At 42.0% G+C, this 21,581-nt stretch overlaps 1 protein-coding gene across 2 annotated transcripts in view; it reads left to right on the forward strand.

Moving 5' to 3' along the window:
• Positions 1–21,581, forward strand: part of vps39 (VPS39 subunit of HOPS complex) — a 114,178-nt gene that overhangs the window by 50,902 nt on the left and 41,695 nt on the right. For both annotated transcript variants that reach the window (XM_043698294.1, XM_043698295.1), the window contains exons 11-17: positions 2,081–2,210; positions 3,583–3,725; positions 4,577–4,717; positions 13,662–13,803; positions 14,386–14,472; positions 15,045–15,118; positions 15,507–15,605. In XM_043698294.1, coding sequence (XP_043554229.1) covers positions 2,081–2,210; positions 3,583–3,725; positions 4,577–4,717; positions 13,662–13,803; positions 14,386–14,472; positions 15,045–15,118; positions 15,507–15,605 — 816 coding nt within the window. The remainder of the gene's footprint in view (positions 1–2,080; positions 2,211–3,582; positions 3,726–4,576; positions 4,718–13,661; positions 13,804–14,385; positions 14,473–15,044; positions 15,119–15,506; positions 15,606–21,581) is intronic.

A 21,581-nucleotide genomic window follows, 5' to 3' on the forward strand; every position in this document is an offset into this window, starting at 1 on the left:
ACTAATTTAGCATTTTACATAGTTTAATCTTTTCATCCTCAAGCTGCAGATAATGAGGCAATACTTCAACTGCTTCTGTTTTCATAGTGCCAACTTGTAAATGTATTTATTATTAATCAGCAGTGGCATAAAAATTAACATGTTTTACTCTTGCACACAATGCATAGACAAGTTCTCATTTAAAGGATGTAGCTATTTTAATTTACAATAAATGCAACAGATTTCATTGTGAAATATTGAAATCATGTGAATGCTGGCCTTTCGTAGTGTACTTATGGATTCTAAATCCTATAAAAGCCCCTGAACTGTTACTGTTGAAGAGGGATTTTAAAGAGGAGTCTGAGTCCCATGTTCAGCAGTACAAATAAATCTTTGTTTGGAGCTCCTTGCCAGTGCAGCATGGGAGAGGTCTCTAGGAAACTCTTATTTTTTAATAAAGTACAGGATATGAATACATGCTGCATTACAATAGTGAGACCTCAGTGCTTACCGCATCCTCTCTGATCTACACATCCAATTCTTTCAATACATGATCAATGATTGGCAACTTCATGGTCAAGCCTAGATCCTCCTTCACCCTTGAACCTCACCTATCCAAGCGCAACAGGGGCAACACAGCCTTCCAAGTCCTCATCTTCCACCCCACAAAACTCTGGATACATTGTAGGTGGCAGAAATGGCAGAGGATGATACAAACAGACCTCACCACCAGAGATATATTTCCCTTCCCACCCATATCTGCTTCCCTGACTACCTTGTTAGATCCACGCCCCCCCACCAACCCACCCTCCACTCCGGGCACCTTCCCCTGCCACTGCTGCAAGAAGTGCAAAACCTGCATCCACACCTCCCCGCTCACCTCCGTCCAAGGCCCCAAAGGAGCCTTCAACATCCAACACAGATCTACCTGTACTTCCACACACGTCATCCACTGTATCTGTTGCACTCGATGTGGTGTCCTCTACATTGGGGAGACAGGATGCCAACTTGCGGATCGTTTCAGAGAACATCTTTGAGACACCGACACTAAACAACCCTACGGCCCTGTGGCTGAACACTTTACGTCCCCCTCCCACTTTGCCAAGGACATGCAGGTCCTCGGCCTCCTCCATTGCCAAACCCTAACCACCCGATGTCTGGGGAAGCCTCATCTTCCACATTGGGACCCTCCAACCATTGGATCAATGTGGATTTCCCCAGTTTCCTCTTGCCCCTCCCCCTCCCCCCCCCCCCCCCCCACCTTATTCCAGTTCCAACTTGGCACCACCCTCTTAAACTATCCTACCTGTCCATCTTCCTTCCCACCTACCGTTCCACACTCCTCTCCTGTCTATCACTTTCACCACCTCCTTCATCCACCTATTGCATTTCCAGCTACCTTCCTCCCTCAGCCCCATCCACCTCCCATTTATCTCTCAGCCCTCTTGGCCCACAAGCCTCATTTTTGATGAAGGGCTTATGCCCAAAATATCAATTCTCCTGCTCCAGAATGCTGCCTGTCCGGCTGTGCTTTTCCAACACCACACACACTTCCACATTTTAATACTGACTGTAAAGTGCCTTCCCAAACATTTTCCATTTGTATCATATATTTATTTATTTATTACTAGTGACTTTCCAAACTCTGTTATGCAATTTATAATCCTTTCCTAACCTTAGTGCAAAAGATTAGAAAGGATGTTAATTTCTATCAATAGTTGTAATGTTTGTAATATCAGCCCTAATATAAAATTATTTTATAAAGTTATTCATAGTTACTAGAATTCTGTGACAAATCTGACAATTTAGGTAGCAGCTTCCCTCTTTTGAAAGGCTAGACAAAGCAGTCTCTTTGTCTAGCAGCTGCCATTTACAACTTCTTCTATTTGCATGCTGCAAGATGGTGGAAAATATTTTGATGCCAGGATGGACTTTTTTGTCATTACTTTAAATACTTTTCGTACTGTTTCTCTTTACTAAATGGGATAGCACCTATTCAAATGCCATTGATAGGAATGATATTCAATAACATCTACAGTTTTATCAAGTCAGGCCACCCATTTTTGAGTATTTGTCTGAAGAGTTGCTGTTTTTGTTTCAGAAAATGAAAGATGACTCCGATAGCGATAAGTGGCAGCAGATCCACCATATTCAGAACTTGTTTGCTTTCAATCTGTTTTGCCAAAAACGCTTTGATGACTCCATGCAGGTCTTCGCGAAGCTTGGCACAGGTGACAAAGTGGCTTTATTGTTTAAAACTTGGGCCAACCGTATTTACAGTGCAGTAAAGAATTGAGGCTCAAAAGAAAAGACCATTGATATCCTCTAGAATAAAATATTTCTTATTGCTTTCATTTCATTCCAGTTAACAATTTCATGAGGCATGAATTGTTGCTCAGTGATGCTGAACTTGTATTTTAATGCTTCCTCTGTTGAAGAGGTGAAAGAAGAGAGTGCTGTATTTGGAGTTCTTGAAAGCAATTTGGAGTCAACAGCTCTATGATTGTTTTAATGTCACCATGTGAGAATACAGTGGAAAGTGGTAATACTAAAAATGTGATGCTCTCAAGAAACTGGAGGGATGGTTTCCTTCTGAAATTATCTGCAAACTGAAGAGTCATGAAACACATGACTGAGTTTGAGTAAATGCAAAATATGACAGTGAAGAACGTTACCTCAGAGTTCAACAGGATCTTGATTAAATGGGCCTGTGGCAAATGGAGTTTAATTTTGCTAAATGTGGGTTGCTTCATTTTGGATAGACAAATCAAGACAGGACTTCATGGTAAGGTCCTAGGAGTGTTGCTGAACAAAGAGACCTTGGAGTGCAGATTCATTCTTCCTTGAAACTGGAGTCGCAGGTTGGTAGAATAGTGAAGATGATGCTTGGTATGCTTGCCTTCATTGGTCAGTGCATTGAGTATAGGAGTTAGGAGGTCGTGGTACATTGATTAGGCCACTTTTGGAATACTGCGTTCAATTATTGTCTCTCTGCTGTAGAATGATGTTGTGAAAGGTTTCAGAAAAGATTTAGAAGGATGTTGGCAAGTTGGAGGTTTGAGCTGTCGGGAGAGGCTAAGTAGACAGGGGCTATCTTCACTGGAGAGTCTGAGGCTGATGGATGACCTTATAGAGGTTTACAAAAATAATGAAGGTCATGAAAAGGGTGAATAACCAAGGTCTTTTCCCCAGGATGAGAGATTTCCAAACTAGAGGACTTGGTTTAAAGTGAGGGGGGAAAGATTTAAGAGAAATCTATGGGGCAACTTTTTTAATGTAGAGGGTTATGCATGTATGGACTGAGCTGCCAGAGGAAGTGGTGGAGGCTAAATTAGAATGTTTAAAAAGCATCTGGATAGATATATGAATAGGAAGGGTTTAGATGGATATGAGCCAAATGCTAGCAAATGGGACTAAATTAACTTAGGATATCTGGTCGGCATAGACAAGTTGGGCCACAGGACCTGCTTCTTTGTTATACATCTTTATGACTCGATGATGATCTATCTCTGCTACAATTTTTGGACAGTTTTTGTTACCAAATAGAGCTGAATTAAATTCACTGTGTGCTCTTCATTATCTTTCTTGAATTTGATTTTGCAGATCCCACTCATGTAATTGGGCTGTATCCAGATCTGTTGCCAGCTGACTACAGGAAACAGCTTCAGTACCCAAATCCTCTTCCCACGTTATCCACTGCAGAACTGGAGAAGGCACATTTAGCACTTATAGACTACTTGACACAGGTAAACGTGCCAAGTGTCCCTGACCTAATAGATTTAAATGAACTTAGGTAGAAGATGTAGGGCTTATACCTAACCTCTTGTGAATGGATGTGCTTGTGAGCTCAAGACCTGCTCAAATTAAATGTACCTGGGAAGCAACTGAAAAGAATGTGGATCAGTAGGCTGCTTTGCGGCACGGTGGCTCAGTATGGACAGTACGAAGGCTCACTGTTAGCACTGCTGTCTTAGGGCACCAGAGACCCAGGTTCGATTCCAGCCTCAGGTGACTGTCTGTGTGGAATTTACACATTCTCCCCATGTCTGCGTGGGTTTCCTCCGGGTACACCGGTTTCCTACCACAGTCCAAAGATGTGCAGGTTAGGTGAATTGTCCATGCTAAAATTGCCCGTAGTATGCAGGGATGTGTAGAATAGGTGCATTAGTCAGGGGAAATGTAGAGTAATAGGGTGGGGGAATGGGTCTGAGTGGGATACTCTTTGGAGGGTCAGTTGGACTTGTTGGGCCAAAAGGCCTGATTCCACACTGTAGGGATTCTATGCTTGACGCAATTGTGCCAGGCAGAGTGGGAGGTGCAGGGGTCTTATTTATACAGTAGAGTAAGTACCCTAAAATTTGGAGATAACTGGGAAGATTGGTATGTTTCCTGGTGTTAGTGTATATCATTGGACTTGAAGTGCTTTATATCCACCTGTGAGAAGATGTGTAGAACTTAATGTGGGTGAGCGGGTACTGGGAACAGTGGAATGAAGCATTTAGTGATCTGATAGGAAAGCGCACAGTGGTTTTAAAGCCAACATTGTTGTGATCATGTCCTTCATTAGCATTTTTATAATTCTTTCATTTCTTCCAAGAAACGAACTCACTTGGTAAAACAGTTGCATGATTCAGAACCCTCTACCACGTCACCCCTGGTGGAAGGGACACCAATCATCAAGTCAAAGAAAAAATTGCTCCAGATCATTGATACAACATTACTGAAGTGTTATCTTCATGTGAGTATGACAATGTTTTGATTGAGTAAGGCAGTAAGTGCAACTTTGGAAAGAATGTTACATTTTTTCATTCCAAGTTCTGAACCTGGAACTTGATGACTGTTGACTGTTGTCCTCCTCACTCATCGTAAGGCTGTACAGTAATACTAAAAATGTCTACAAATGTTAAAAAGACAAATGTAAAGATATTATAGATAAGTACATGTAATATTTGCAATACGGTAGACAAATAAACAACACAAATAATTGTAAACAGGTATGGCATGACTGTGATTATAGAGCATAGCTATATGGTGACTAAGGTTGGGAACTGAGCATCAGAAGGTATTGCACCTTTAAGCATAACAGGCAAATTTTTTTTAAAAATTAAAAAAATTTATTTAAAAATTGTTAGTGAAGTCAGTGCAGTAGTGAAAAAGGATACTGGTTCAGAAAATGCAGATGCAGCATCAGTCTAGGTGGAACTGAAAAGCAACAAGGAGTGAAGAAACGTTAGTGTGCGTTGAGTGTAGAACGACCTCAATTATCCGAATGAGACAGGCGCAGTGCATTTTGTTTGGATAACTGATTGTTCAGATAATGCTTTTGTGGGACCGTGAGATCTTGTTAGGATAGAGCGAAATTCAGATAAGAGGTTGTTCTGTATATGCCTCAAACCAGTAGGTAGAGATTCCATTCAACAGGAAATTAGAGATACGTACAACAAGAGGTAATAATCACAGGTGACTTTAATCTGCATTTTAAACTGGTTAAACCACATCAGGAATGAATTTGACGTGGTATAATTGTTGTGAGATGTCCTTTTGGAAAAGTGATCGTGACATGATGGAATTCTTCAAAGAACGAGAAAGTGAAATAGCATAATTTGAAACAAGAATTTTATACCTTTGTTATTTATTTTGTTTAGCTTTGAGGGATGAATTGTAGTAGATAAAGTAACTTCATTAAAAAAATAGACATAGATTTGGCATGGCTAATGTTTGAGGAATGATTACATGCATTGCAACAGTAATTCTTTCCTTTTGGGCGAAAGAACATAACAGGAAATGTGGCTAACAAAATAATTTCTTGATAGTATTAGTTCCAAAGAAGAGTTATATAAAATTGCTGGAAAAACTAGCAAACCTGAAGTTTGGAATGAGTTTAGAATTCAGCAAAGGGCCAAAAGATTGAAGAAGAGCAGAAAAATAGAATGACAGTAAACTTGCAAGGAAGATTTTCAGCCTATCGTACATAAAAAGGAAAATGTTAGTAAAGCCAAATGCCAGGCCCCTAAAGTCTGAAATGGGCGATTTGGCATTGAAGATCAAAGAAATAGGTGCAATTAACCAACTACTTTAGTTCAGCATTCGCAGAAGAAGGCATAAATAACTTCCCAAAAATGCTAAGGAAGCAAGGAACTATTAAGAAGAAGGAATTGAAGGAAATTGTAATTGTTTAAAGAAAAAATGCTGGAAAAGTTAATAGGACTAGTAGGTGATAAATTCCCAAAGTCTGAATTTACATCCCGGAGTACTAAATGAGGTGGCCATGAAGATTGTGAATGCATGGTTATTATCTTCCAAAATTTCTGTCACTACTGATCACTCCTGACAAATTGGAGGGTAACAAATGTAATGCTACTGTTTTTAAAAAAAGGAGGGAGAGAGATAACAGCAAAATACAAAATAAAAAAATGAAATCAAAAACAAAAGCAGAAATTGCTGGAAAAGTTCAGCGGGTCTGGAAGCATCTATGGAGAGAAATCAGAGTTAACATTCTGGGTCCAGTGACCCTTACTTATAACAGGATCTGAAATGTTAACTCTGATTTCTCTTCACAGATGCTGCCAGAACTACTGAACCTTTCCAGCAATTTCTGGTTTTGGAGCAGGGAAGTACAGACTCTTTAGCTTAATCTTAGGTTTAAAGAAAATGCTGAAGTCTATTAAAAATGTGTAATGGCAAGGCATGCAATGGGACTCCACAAATCCAGTATGGATTCCTGAAAGGGAAATTATATTTGACAAACCTGCTGATGTAACATGCTTAAAAAACTAGCAGAACAGACCAGGAAGAACCAAATTGATGAGATGTAATTAGATTCTCAGAAATGTTAATGTAAAGTTCCAGAAAAGAGGTAAGTGTCCAAAAATCAAAGCACATGGAACTGGGGGCAGTATACTGGGTATGGATTGAGAAATTGATTAGCAGAATAGGAATAAATAGTCTTTTTTTTAACTTGGAGTAGAGGTTGGTGAAAGTGGTATACTGCAGGCATCAATGCTTCGTTCCCCAGTTATTCATAATACATTTCAGCAGTTTGGATAAGGCAGTCAAGTTTAATACTTCCAAGTTTGTCAACAAAATAACACAGAATTGACTGGTTAATAGAAAGTAAAAAGGTCTCATAGACAAATTGAGTGAATGGGCAGAACCGGTATAACGTGGATAAGTGTGAACTTAAAAATGGAGTGTCAGGGTATTATTAAAATGGTGATGGATTGGAGAAAGTGTGATGTACACAACGACTTGGGTAACTTTGTACACCATTCACTGACAGCATGCAGACAAATGCAGCAAACAGATAGGAAGACAAATGGTATATTGACCTTCTTTGCAAGAGTATTTAATTACAGGATCAAGGGTTTTGGTGAGACCACTCCTGGAGTATTGTGTGAAGTTTTGATCATCTTAACTAAGAAAAGATATACTTGACATAAGAAAATGCAGCAATAGTCCATTATTGACAAATCTGTCATCCCAGGAATCAAAGAAGGGGAGATTGGGTTGACTAGGCCTGTACTCGGGAGAAAGACTGCAGGTGCTGGAGATCAGAGTCGAGAGTGTGGTGCAGGAAAAGCACAGCAGATCAGGCAGCATCCGAGGAGCAGGCGAATTGATGTTTTGGGCGTAACCCCTTCATCAGGAATGAGGCTTGTGAACCAAGGGAGTGGAGAGATAAATGAGGGAGATGAGACAGGGAGGCTCGCTGAGAGTGCGATAGGTGGATGGAGGTGGTATAATGGTGATAGGTCGGAGGGGAGAGTGAGTGGATAGGTGGGAAGGAAGATGGACAGGTGGGGCAGGTCATGAGGGCGGTGCTGAGCTGGAAGATTGGAACTGAGATAAGATGGGCAGAGGGGAAATGAGAAAACTTATGAAATCTGTGTTGATGCCATGGGATTGGAGGGTGAGGTGTTCTTCCTCTAGGCATTAGATGGTAAGGGAGTAGCAATGGAGGAGGCCCAGGAGCTGTATGTCCTTGGCAGAGTGGGAAAGGGAGTTGAAGTGTTCAGCGACAGGGTGCTGGGGTTGGTTGGTGCAGGTGTCCTGGAGATGTTCTCTGAAGCGCTGTGCGAGTAGGCGTCCTGTCACCACAACGTAGAGGAGACTGCATCAGGAGTAAACGATGTGTGGAAGTGCAGGTGAAACTTTGATGAATGTGGAAGGCTCCTTTGGGGCCTTAGATGGAGGTGAAGGGGCAGGAATTGGCGCAGGCTTTGCAATTTGTGTGGTGACAGGGAAAAGTGCCAGAAGGGGAGGGTGGGTTGTTAGGAGGCATGGACCTGATGAGGCAGTGGCGGAGAGAACTGTTCTTTCCAGAAAGCAGATAGGGGAGTGTTGGGGTCCGTTTGTAGGTGGTGGAAATGGCAGAGGATGATGCGATGTAGATGGAGGTTGTTGGGGTGGAAGGTGAGGACCAGGAGGTTCTGTCATTGTTGTGGTTGGAGGAATGGGGTTCAAGGTTGGAGGTCCGGGAAGTGGATGAGATGCGCTGGAGGGCATCATCAACCACATGGGAGGGGAAATTGCAGCCTTTAAAAGAGGAGGCCATCTGGTGTGTTCTGTGGTGGAACTGGTCCTCCTGGGACCAGATGCAGTGGAAGCAGAGGATTTGGGAATAAGGAATAGCATTTTTCTTAGAGGCAGGGTGGGAGGAGGTGTAATCAAGTAGCTGTGGGAGTTGGTGAGTTTGTAGAAGATGTAGCTGTGGGAGTTGGTGAGTTTGTAGAAGATGTCAGTGTTGAGTCGGTCACTGTTGCTGGAGATGGAGAAGTCCAGGAGGGGGAGGGAGGTGTCTGAGATGGTCCAAGTGAATTTAAGGTCAGGATGGAATGTGTTGGTGAAGTTGATGAAGGTCAACCTCCTTGTGGGAGCATGACGTGGTGCCAATGCAGTCGTCAATGTAGAGGAGGAAAAGGTGGGGAGTGGTGCCAGTGTAACTACAGCAGGTCGACTGTTCCACATAGCTGACAAAGAGGCAGGCATAGCTGGGGCCCATGCGAGTGCCCATGGCTACCCCTTTCGTCTGAACGAAGTGAGAGGATTCAAAGGAGAAATTATTGAAGGTGTGGGCCAGTTCAGCCAAACAAATTACTCTGTGGAAGGGTCCTGGTGAGGGTGTCAGAAGAGGAAGGAACTGAGAGCTTGGAGGCCCTGGTCGTAGCAGATGGAGGTGTATGGGGGGGACTGGATGTCCATGATGATGAGGCATTGGGGGCCAGGGAAACAAAAGTCTTGGAGGAGCTGGAGGGCGTGGGTGGTGACCCGAACGTATGTAGGGAGTTCCTGGATTGAGGGGATAGAACAGTGTTGAGGTATGTGGAGATGAATTTGGTGAGGCCGAAGCAGGCTGAGATGATGGGTCAGCCGGCACAGTCAGTCTTGTGGATGTTGGGTAAGAGGTAGAACCGGGCATGCAGGGTTCCCGAACTATGAGGTTAGAAGCTGTGAATGGGAGATCCCCTGAGGTTATGAGGTTGTGTACTGTCTGCAAGATGATGGTTTTGTGATGGGAGGTGAGGTCATGGTCGAGGGGATGGTAGGAGGAGGTGTCTTCAAGTTGTCACCTGGCTTTAGGGTGTAGACGTCAGTGGGCCAAACTACCACTGCACCCCCCCCGTGTCTGCTGGTTTGATGGTGAAGTTGGGGTTGGAGCAGAGGAAGTGTAGGGCTGCGTGTTATGAGGATGAGAGATTGGAGACATAGATAGGATGCAGGGATGATGTTTCTCCTGACTGGGTGGTCCAGAACGAAGGATCTTGGGATATGGTAAGTCATTTTGGACTGAGATGTGGAGAAAATTCTTAAGTCACACAGTCATCTTGGACCTGTTGGTTTCCTCTGATTGTAGTCCAACTCCTGATATTCAGTTAGCACAATCTAATCTGTTCTCTTTGTTTATAAAATGCGCCAACACTAGAATGTGAAGTTGTTGGGTTGCTATTGAAGCCTATTAATAGGCGTGCTTTAGATGCTGCTGCTTGTATGTGGTATGGTTATTTAACAAGAAAGTGCTCTAATGACTTAGTTCGTGTATGCAGCATTCTTGACATCATTCTGATAGTGTGTTTTTGGCTTCATTTCTAATCTGGGCTGAAGCTAAACAGGTTTACAAGTTGTAGCACTATAAAATTGTCCTCAGCACCTATGAACTACGGAAGATTACTGCCCTGAGCAATACCAAGTGATTGCTTACATAATATTTTTATGGATTAGGTAACAAGATTCTGGAGTCTTCCATAGTTCAATGAAATCAGTTGTAAGGAGCATCATAAAGGAGTCGAGAGAGATGAAGATGTTTAGGAAATATATTTCAGAACTTGGAAGTAAGCCAGCTTTGAAGATACTGCTGTCACTGGTAAAACAAAGATGCAAGAGGAGTACAGCAATGTTAAACATCTGGAGAGCTTAGAGAGTACAAAGGTGAAGCCGAACAAGGTTATTGAGAAATTTGGGAGCAAGAACGAGAATTTTAAGATTCGGCATTGTTGGACTGGGCATCTATGTAAGTCAGCAAGCACAAAGATGCGGGATGAATTAACCGTAGTACAAGTTAAGATACAGGCGGTACAGTTTTGGATGAACTTGTGGAAGGTCGGAAACTTACAAAGAGTCTGTTTGCACAGTTCAAGCAGAGAGAGTACTAAAGCTATGTGTGAGAGTTTCAATAGTAAATGAACTGAGGCAGGATCAGAGATTGATAGTAGTATGGAAGTGGATGTGGATGATTTTGATAATGAAGAATCTGACAAGGGGTCAGTAACTTATCTCTGTATCAAATCAAAAGCCCTAGAGTGAAAGAGTTGTCATTCAGCCATAGACAACTGTTAGGGAGAGTGAAGAAGTCACTGGCTAGGGAATGGAATTTGTCATGGGGATCAGAGGCATTAATTTCAATCTTCCTAATGTTTAATTGGATGAAATATATCCTCATCCAGTCCTTGATATTAAACAAATAGAATGCTACATACATCACAGGCAATAGAGGAGTTGAGAAAAGTTTGCCAGCAAAAGTGTGGAATCTGTCCACTTGTAGAGTCCTAGAGATCTACAGTATAGATAAAGTCCCTTCAGCCCATCAATGTCCTTGCCTGTCAAAATAAAACCACCTAATCCCATTTTCCAGCACTTGACCTATCGCCTTGTATGCCTTGCAAGTGCACATCTAAATGCGACATATGAGCAATTTACTGCAGACGCTGGGATCTGTACTTAAAATAAAATGCTGGAAATCACAGCGGGCCAGGCAGCATCCATAGAGAGAGATCTGGCTAACATCTCAAGTCTAGATGACTTCTCATCAGAGTTGATGTGAAGTGTGGAGGGGGCAGCATTTTATGCAGCAGTGGAGGGTGGAGTGCTGAGGGAGTAAGGGTGCTATATATTAAGTGATGGGAATGTGAGAATGGCAGAGCATTGGTGTGTCTAACTGCCAAACTGGAAAGAACAGACACTGGAATGGGGGGGGGGGGGGGAGAAATGGGGGAGGGAGGAGGGGAGGACGTGGTGACAGAGAATGCAACATGTAAAGCTAAAAGAAAGGGCAGGAATGGGAGTGAGTTCACAATCTGAAGGTGTTGAATGCAATAAATTCAGAAAGTTGTAAAGTGCCTGAAGATGAAATGTTGTTCCTCCCAGTTTCTGCTGTGATTTGTTAAAGCATTGCAGCATTGCCCAAAGGACCCGTTCCTGTGCTATATTGTTCTACGTTCTATTACAGCATGCCAAGAACAGACAAGTGGGCATGTGAGCAGGATGCTGTGTTAAAATGACTGGCTATGGGAAGGTCAGGGTCATGCTTGCATACAGACTAGAGCTATTGCACAAAGCGGTCACTCGGTCTGCGTTTGGTTTCTGCTACTTAGAGTTGGATGCAACAAATACCATGGACCAGATTAGAGGATGTCCAGGTGAAATGCTGCTTCACCTGGAAAGACTGTTTAGGTCCTTGGATAGTGAGCAGGGTGGAGCTGAAGGGACAGGTGTTGCGCCTGCGGTTACATGGAAAGGTGGCATGGGAGGTGGGGGAGATTTGGTGTTGGTAGACTAGGGTGTCCCGGTGGTAACAGTCCCTGCAAAATGCAGATGAGGGAGTGAGGGGAACATGTGCTTGTTAGTGGCGTTTTGCTGGAGTTGTCTGAAATGGCAGAGAATTGTCTCTTAAATATGGAGATTGATGGGATGAAAAGTGAGGACAAGGGGGACCCATTCACATTGTTGTGAGTGATGGGAAGGGGCAAGGGCAGAAGCCTGGATGATAGGTCAGATGCGGATGAGGGCCCTGTCAACCACAGTGGGTGGGAAACTGCGGTTATGGAAGATTGAAGACATGTTGTGAAGGTGGCATCATTCAAACAGATATGATGCAAGTGAAGTAAATGGGAGAATGGTATGGAATCCTTACATAACGTGTAGTGTGAAGAGCTGTAGTGAAGATAGCAATGGGAGTCAGAGGCTTCATAGTGGATGACAGTGGACAGTTTATTCCCCAAAATATCCTCACTTTTTATCCCACTGGCCTCTGCATTCAAAGGATCATTCTGTGCCATTTCAGACAACTCCAGCAGAACGCCACCACCATACACTACTTCCCTTCACTCTCTACAAAATGCATGCAGGGAGACCATTCCCTTCAGGACATCCTAGTCCATTTCTTGCCCACCAACACCACCCTGCTTCCTACGCCACCTTCCCATATAACCACAACAGGTGCAACTCTTGCCCTTCACCACCTCCCTGCTTACCATCCAAGGGCCTGAACAGACTTTCCAAGTTGAAGCAGTGTTTCACCTATACCTCCTCCACTTTGGTCTATTGCATTTGCTGCACCCAATGTGGCCTACTCGACATTGGAGAAACTAAATGCAGACTGGGTGACCGCTTTGCAGAACACCTCCATCCATACGCAGGCATGATGCCAACCCTCCCATAGCCAGTTATTTTAACACTGCATCTTCTCTCATGCCCAGTTGTCTGTACCCGGCATGCTGCAATGCTCCAATGCGAGTCACAGTGCAAACTGAAGGAACAACGTCCCATCTTCAGACTAGGCATTTTACACGTTTCTAGACTTAACATTGCATTCAACATCTTCAGATTGTGAATGCAGTCCCGTTCATTCCCTTTCTTTTAGCTTTACCTGTTGCATTTTCTGTCACCATGTCATCCTCTTTTCCCCCCCCCACCCTCACCCCCACCCCCCACTCCAGTGAGACTGTCTGTTCTTTCCAGTTTGGCAGTTAGACATACCATTGTTCTGCCATTCTCATATTCAAATCACTTAATCTGCACTATCAGCACCCTTACTTCCCCAGCAGTCCGCCCTCCACTGCTGCATAAATGCTGCCCCCTTCTTCTTGTCGTCTCTGATGAGTTATCCAGACTTGAATGTTAGCTTGCTCTCTCACTTTAGATGCTGCCTGACCCGCTGTGATTTGTAGCAATTTTTTGTTTTCAGTCTAAATGTTACTTAAATGTTGTGAGTGTCTCTGTCTCTACTGCCCTTACAGGGAGTTCCGGATTCCTGCCATCCTCAGTGAATAAAGTTCCTTACTTATTTTTGGAGGGTATCGATGAAACTTAGCATGTAGATGAGAAATGAGAGTGAAGTCCAATCAGCCCCTCCACCCATGATGCAGTTGGCAATTTGTGATCTTTGTTGCCCCTTGTTTTATTTTCAGACAAATGTGGCTCTTGTGGCCCCCCTCTTACGTTTGGAGAACAATCACTGTCACATTGAAGAAAGTGAACATGTACTGAAGAAAGCACACAAATACAGCGAGCTCATCATTCTGTATGAAAAGAAGGGTCTGCATGAGAAAGGTGTCAAGATTTGTTCATTGTATTTTTATTTTTAATTTTCTCTTGTAAACTTAGAAGCAGGAGGAGGCCATTTAGTGCTCAAGCTATTGCACTATTCTGTTTGATCATCTGTATCTTTACTGTTTTGACTTACTATGCTTTGTAACCCTTAATACATCTTTGAATGCAAACCTGTTAATCTTTGTGCCAAAATTTTTAATTGATCCCCAATCTTTTTGGGGGCAGTGGAGGAAAAACTACCAGATTTCTGATACCTTATTTAAGAAGTGACTTCTCATGTCATCCCTGAACCACCTAGTTCTAATTCAATTGCAGCGTCCTCTTGTTACGGATTATCCTCACCAAAAGAAATTATGTCTCTCATATTTTCTTACATTACAATGGCAGTTGTATAATGGTCCTAAAACCACAATTACATTGCCCCTTAATATTTTCTACACAAATATATACAAACTTAGTGCTGGCCTTGGAAAGGCTTTAATAATTATTGTCACATTGTGTAGTGAAATAATTTCCTGTTGCTGCTCTGCATCTGCACTCTTTCATCTTTAATGATGAGAAATTTACTGTTTCCCACTGTAGCCCTGCAGGTTCTCCTAGACCAGGCAAAGAAAGCCAATTCACCACTAAAAGGCCATGAGCGAACTGTGCAGTACCTCCAACGACTGGGTTAGTAAGGATTCCAATTTTTGTATAATACACTCAATGACTAACAATGCCCTATAATATACAATCCTGACAATCAAATTGATAAAGACACTGGCCAAATAAGCAAAACGCTTGATCATGGCATTATGGTGTGTTAGCTAATCTGAGACCAAGCAAGGATTTACTGTTAGAATTGGTCTCTATACTTAGTACCTACAGTGAAGAAAACAGCAATTGATCGTGATCCAGTATAGTATAGAGTGAGATCAAGAATGGTTTTGATGCACAGTTATGAGCATTTATTATTCAGATTCTGATATTCAGTTGTGTTGGCAAGGAGAAAGCTGTCAGTATTAATGTTTAATCATGAGCATATATAAAATCTGAAATTTTATAAATAGGAAATCTGACGCAGAATGCTTGTGAAAGCATCAAGATTCGGGCAGTCATTTGAAGTTCTCCATTAAATTTGAAGTTCTGTTATTTTGGGTTTGATCAGTCAACACTACTTGCACTTAACTTAAGCAAGTGGTGTTGCAGATGAAGCTGTTCTCTATATCTCTCTGCTCTAATCTATTTCTGTTTCTTTTCAGGGAAAGACAACTTGAATATTATTTTTGAGTTTTCTCTATGGGTTCTAAAAGCATGTCCAGAAGATGGGTTAAAGGTACGATTCAAAATATTCTTTAAAGTTTTATTTTCAGCTAAGGATCAAATCTGCAATGTTATAATCAATTAAATCCGTGTTCTGCAAGCACCTTGCTGTAGACTTTTAATCAAATCCTTCAGAAATGTTATTATACATGTCTAGAGCAGGTTGGCCTTGAGGGAGTTCAACCACTGTGCCATAAGAGTCTCAGCACTTTTCTATATACTTACAATTCATTAAGCTGATGTTCAACTCTACCTTGTACAATATTTATCTGCAAGAGAAAATTGTTTACCTGCAGCAGCATGATGAAGATGGATGTTGTAGATAGGGCAATGTGTGACATGAATGGAAGGGTGCTGTTTGCAGCAGAAATGAAGTTGTGAATAATTCCTTCTGTGTTCAGATATTTACTGAGGATCTGCCTGAGGTAGAAAACTTACCAAGAATCAAAGTGTTGGACTTCCTAAAGGATAGCTGTAAGGAACTTGCTATTCCATATCTGGTAAGAACCATTCTTGTTTGTATGCTGTATTAACATTCATCACAAGTGGTGCTTCCCCCATTTCATATACCACTCTATGTAAATTTCGCCTCTGAATGATTACTTGAAGTGGGTAAAAAGTGATGATTGCATGGTTTGATTTTCAAACATTTCCATTCTGCTTGCTATGTAATTGTATGATAAATTTGAACAAACAGCACAATAAAATAGAAAGCATGAAATGTGTATTGCAGCCGAGAATAAACTATTCTCCTACCCATCCTTGTTGCTTCATCTAAATAATTTCCTGTACAGTCGTCTATTATTTCACCCAAATAGACTCATAAAGATGTACAGCACAGAAACAAACCCTTCGGTCCAACTTGTCCATACTGAGCAGATATCCTAACCTCCATCTAGTCCCATTAGCCAGTACTTGGCCCATATCCTTCTAAACCCTTCCTATTCATATACCCATCCAGATGTCTTTTAAATACTGTAATTTTACCAGCTTCCACCACTTTTAGCAGCTCATTCCATTCACACACCACCCCGTGTGTGAAAAAGTTGCTTTTAAATATTTCCCCTCTCACCCTAAACCTATGCCTTCTAATTCTGGACTCCCCAACCCCAGGGAAAAGACTTTGTGTCTATTTATCCTATCCATGCCCCTCATGACTTTATAAACCTCGATAAAGGTCACCCTCATCCTCCAATGCTCCAGGGAAAACAGCCCCAGCCTATTCAACCTTTCCTCCAACCAAATCCTCCAACCCTGGCAACATCCTTGTAAATCTTATTTGAATCCTTTCAAGTTTCACAACATCCTTCCGATAGGAAGGCAACTAGAATTGCATGCAATATTCCAAAAATGGCCTAACTAATGTCATGTACAGCCACAGCATGACTTTCCAACTCCAATAGAGGTCCTCTCCCTCAACAATTTCCCCTTTGATTCCTCTCAAATTCTTCAGACCAAAGGAGTAGCCATGGGCACTCGTATCGGCCCAGCTGTACCTGCCTCTTCGTCAGACATGTGGAGCAGTCCATCTCCCACAGTTACACCGGCACCATTCCCCACCTTTTCCTCCACTACATTGATGACTGTATAGACGTTACCTTGTGCTCCCATGATGAGGTTGAACAGTTTACTTATCCTGGATTGATGATGTTACAACAGGATATGGGTCGTGTTCATTTTGTTTATGTAGGTCAGAGTTATGATGTCAGAACAGTAGCAATCTCCTCACTGACTTAGAGGTTTGAGACTTCAGAGACTTAAGCAGATAATATAGATTAACATACAGTGCACTAGTGAGAGAACCCTAAACTGTCAGAGGTGACTTGTGGTTCAAAATGCCATCCACCTTCTCAGATGTCAAAGTTGTCTAATGCAAGAAGTGATCTGGCCAATATTTGTTCTTTAACTTAAAAAAAAAACTGGTAATTTTCTCCATATTGTTTTTGGGACTGTTATATGTGCAAATTGGCTGCCATGTTTCCTACATTACAGTGCCTTCACTTGAGGAGAAAACTTCATTCTCATACAAAGAAATCCAGTAGTACTTTGATCATGGGATTACAAGCTACAAAAAAAACAAGAGCTTGCATTTATTTAGTGCCCAAAATGCTTCACAGGAGCATTATCAAAGATTTGGCACAGAACCACATGAGTCATTAGAAAAAAGTCACTAAAAACTTGGTCAAATACAGTCAATATTTGGGATTGTTTTGAAGGTGAAAGCAGAAGGATTAGGGTGGTAATTCCAATCTTGAGTGTAGATAACTGAAACATGATTGATGAAACATCCAGTTTGTGTCACTTCTAGAAGAACGAATGAGCTTGAGAGGGTGCAGTTAGAAATTACCAGGATAAGAAATTTTAGCAACAATGTTATCTTGGAAAATCAGGGATTGTTCTCCTTGGCGCAAAGATTATTGAGGAGATATTAAACCAATATTGGAATATTTTGACAGGTTTGGAATAATTGAAATTCAGGATGTTCAAAATTAGAAGAGCACAGTGATCTCAGGATTGTAAGACTGGAAGAATTGAGATATCAGTCAGATGCTCTATGATTGATTCTGCATATTTCTGACTCTTCATTCTTGAGGAAATTATCTGCAGCAGTGTGTCCTCTAATCATTTGCCCATATTCTAAGCTGACCCCATTCTGGCTACTGCTACTTTATGCTACCACAGGACCTCTAAATTGAACAATGAATTTTAATTTTAAACAAAACTAGAAATTGCTGGAAAATGCACCAAATCTGGCAGTATCTGTGGAGAGAAAGCAGAGTTAACATTTTAGGTTGAGTGACCCTTCCTCAGAACTTTGTATCTATCTTTTTATCTATCTTAATCTTACTATGAAGTTGTGCTTCTGTAACTTGCGTTTCCTTAGGAGTGTTCACAACATTTTTTGGATGCAACTCTGAACCAAAGTCCATCACTTCTGTAAAACAAAAGAAAGAACTTCGGATGCTGTAGATGTGAAACGATAAAAGAAATTGCTGAAGAAACTCAGCTAGTCTGGCAGCAGACACTTCTGTCCACCAATGTTGCCAGATCAGAGTCTGCACAGATATAGCATAGGAATAGATCCTTCAGTCCAACGAGTTCAAGCTAACCATGTTCCCAAATGTTTAAACAAGTCCCATCAGCCTGCGCTTGGCAAGTATTCCTCAACTTTTTCTGTTTATGCATTAATGAAGTATCTTTTAAATGTGTAACTGCACATGTATCCACCACTTCCTCTGGTAGTTCATTATACACACTCACCACTGCGTGTGTAAAAGAAATTGCCTTTCATGTCCCTTTTAAATCTTTCACTTCTCACCTTAAAAATATGCCCCCAGTTTTGAACTACCCTACTTTAGGGAAATGACCTTGTCTATTCACCTTATCAATGCTCCTCATGATTTTATAAATCTCTTTGATGTCACTCCTTGACATCAGTAGTGTTACCATCACTCAGTCCTCCACTATCAACATCCTGGCGGTTATTATTGACCAGAAACTCAACTGAACTCTTCACAGTACACGGGATCTTGATCAGATAGGTCAATGGGCTGAAGCCTGGCAGATGGAATTTAATTTAGATTAATGTGAGGTGCTGCACTTTGGAAAGGCAAATCAGAGCAGGACTTATACACTTAATGGTAAGGTCCTGGGGCATGTTGCTGAAGCAAAAGACCTTGAAATGCAGGTTCATAGTTCCTTGAAAGTGGAGTTGCAGGTAGATAAGATAGTGAAGAAAGCATTTGGTACGCTTTCCTTTATTGGTCAGAGCATTGCATATAGGAGTTGTAAGGTCATGTTGCAGCTGAACAGGACATTGGTTAGGCCACTTTTAGAATATTGTGTGCAATTCTGGTCTCCCTCTTATGGGAATGATGTTGTGAAACTTGAAAGGGTTCAGAAAAGCTTTACAAGGATGTTGCCAGGGTTGGAGGGCTTGAGCGATAGGGAGAGGCTGAATATTTTGGGGCTGTTTTCCCTGCAACGTTAGACGCTGAGGGGTGACTTTATAGAGGTTTATAAAATCATCAAGGGCATGGATAGGGTAAATAGGTCTTTTCCCTAGAGTCGGGAAGTCCAGAGCTAGAGGGCATAGGTTTGGAGTGAGAGGGGAAACATTTAAATGGATCTAAGGGGCAACCTTTTCACTCAAAAGGTGGTACATGTATGGAATGAGCTGCCAGAGGAAGTGGAGGAGGCTGATACAATTACAACATTTAAAATGCACCTGGTTAGGTATATGAATAAGAAGGGTTTAGAGGGATATGGGCCAAGTGCTAGCAAATGGGACTAGATTAGCATATCTGATTGGCATGGATGAGATGGACCAAAGGGTCTGTTTCTGTATTGTGACTCTGACGCATCTCTATGACTAGGACTCAACCTCCTACATTCCAATGAAAAAGTCTCAGTCTATCCTACCTATCCTAATAAATCAAATCTTCTATTCCCAGCAACATCCTGATAAATTTTTTCTGAACCATCTCCAATTTATTAATATCCTGTCTATAACAGGGCAACCCGAACTGCACACAGTACTCCCGAAGAGGCTTCCCCAACGTCCTGTAAATCTCAATGCAATGTTCCAAACCTATACTCAAAAGCCTGAGCAATGCAGGCAAGCATTCTAAACGTCTTTTTAACTACCCTAATGGTTTGTGTTGCAAATTTCAAAAAATTACGTACAGTACCTGAATCACTAGGTCTCTCCATTCCAGCTTTTGTTCCATATCTTCCAGTTCTGCTTTTAATCTTTTTTTCTCAACCTTATTCTTCATCCACATTGGGCATCCCTTTCCTATTACAATACCTCATTTTGTTTATCTTTTTTATCTTGTTTATCTTCAAAATTCCTTGCACAATCCATCAACATGGGCGGCACGGTGGCTCAGTGGTTAGCACTGCTGCCTCACAGGACTAGAGACCCAGGTTCGATTCCAGCCTCAGGCAACTGTCTGTGTGATGTTTGCACATCCTCCCCAGGTTTCCTCCCAGTGCTCCAGTTTCCTCCCACAATCCAAAGATGTACAGCTTAGGTGAATTGGCCATGCTAAATTGCACATAGTGTTCAGGCATGTATAGGCTAGGTGCATTAGATGGGGTTAATGTAGAGTTGGGGAATGGGTCTGGGTGGGTTCCTCTTCAGAGGGTTGGTGTGGACTTGTAGGGCCAAATGGTCCATTTCCATACTGTAGGGATTCTATAGAGCACTACTGTACTTTCCTTCTTTACTATTGCCTTCCCAGACTTTCTTTTTAAATGAGCCTCTGACTTCCTTGTGTGCCTTTTTTGTTTCAGCATCCTCTGAGAGCCATTCGCAGCACTCACCATTGTGTTTGCTGTACATAGAGACAATTAGTACCATTCTAATTTCATGCTGATTTACATGCCACTATTTGTTAATCTTTCTAATCTCCCTCCCTTCTGATGCTCACTCCGATGGACTCTGCTGCCAGGTCCCTGTCACTCATAAGTGTACTATTGATGATTGCAGAAAGATTAGCCTCTTAGTCTAAAGATTGGCAGGCCGAATGGATTAACCATTGTAAATGTAGGCTTATAGGGATAGAGAAGGGGTCTGGGTCTGACGGGATGCTGGTCAGAGGTTCAGTGTGGATTCGGTGGGCTGAAATAGCCTACTTCCAACTGTCGGGATTCCATGATTTTTAATTAAACTTCTACTCTTGACTACACCTTTCCCCAAATCACTGAAGTGAGAAAGAGAGCTAAGAAGAGCCAGGAGTAGACATGAGAAACTGTCGGCAAATAGGATCAAGGAAAACCTTAAGACGTTGTAGAGGTATACCAGGAGTAAAAGAATGATTAGAGTAATATTAGGGCCAATCAAGCTTAGTAGTGGGAAGTTGTGCATGGAGTCAGAGGAGATGGGGCAAATGCTAAATGAATACTTTTCATCCGTATTCACGCTAGAAAAAGGCAATGAGATACAAGTTACTAGACTACATGGGATTGAGGTGCGTAAGGAGGAGGTGTTCGCAATTCTGGAAAATGTAAAAGTAGATAAGTCCCCTGGGTCGGATGGGGTTTATCCTTGGATTCTCTGGGAAGCCAGGGAGGCGATTGCAAAGCCTTTTGGCTTTGATCTTTGTCATTGTTGTCTACAGGAATAGTGTCAGAAGACTGGTAGGTAGCAAATGTTGTTCCCTTGTTCAAGAAGGGGAGTAGAGACACCCCTGGAAATTATAAACCTGAGAGCCTTCTTTCGGTTGTGGATAAAGTGTTGGAAAGGGTTGTAAGACATAGGATTTATAATAATCTGAAAAGGAATAAGTTGATTAGAAATAGTCAACATGGTTTTGTGAAGTGTAGGTCGAGCCTCACAAACCTTATTGAGTTCTTTGAGAAGGTGATCAAACAGGTGGATGAGGGTAAAGCAGTTGATGTGGTGTATACGGATATCAGTAAGGCATTTGATAAGGTTCCCTATGGTAGACTATTGCACAAAATATAGAGGC

This window comes from Chiloscyllium plagiosum, chromosome 10 (assembly GCF_004010195.1).
Source record: "Chiloscyllium plagiosum isolate BGI_BamShark_2017 chromosome 10, ASM401019v2, whole genome shotgun sequence".
NCBI lineage: Eukaryota > Metazoa > Chordata > Chondrichthyes > Orectolobiformes > Hemiscylliidae > Chiloscyllium > Chiloscyllium plagiosum.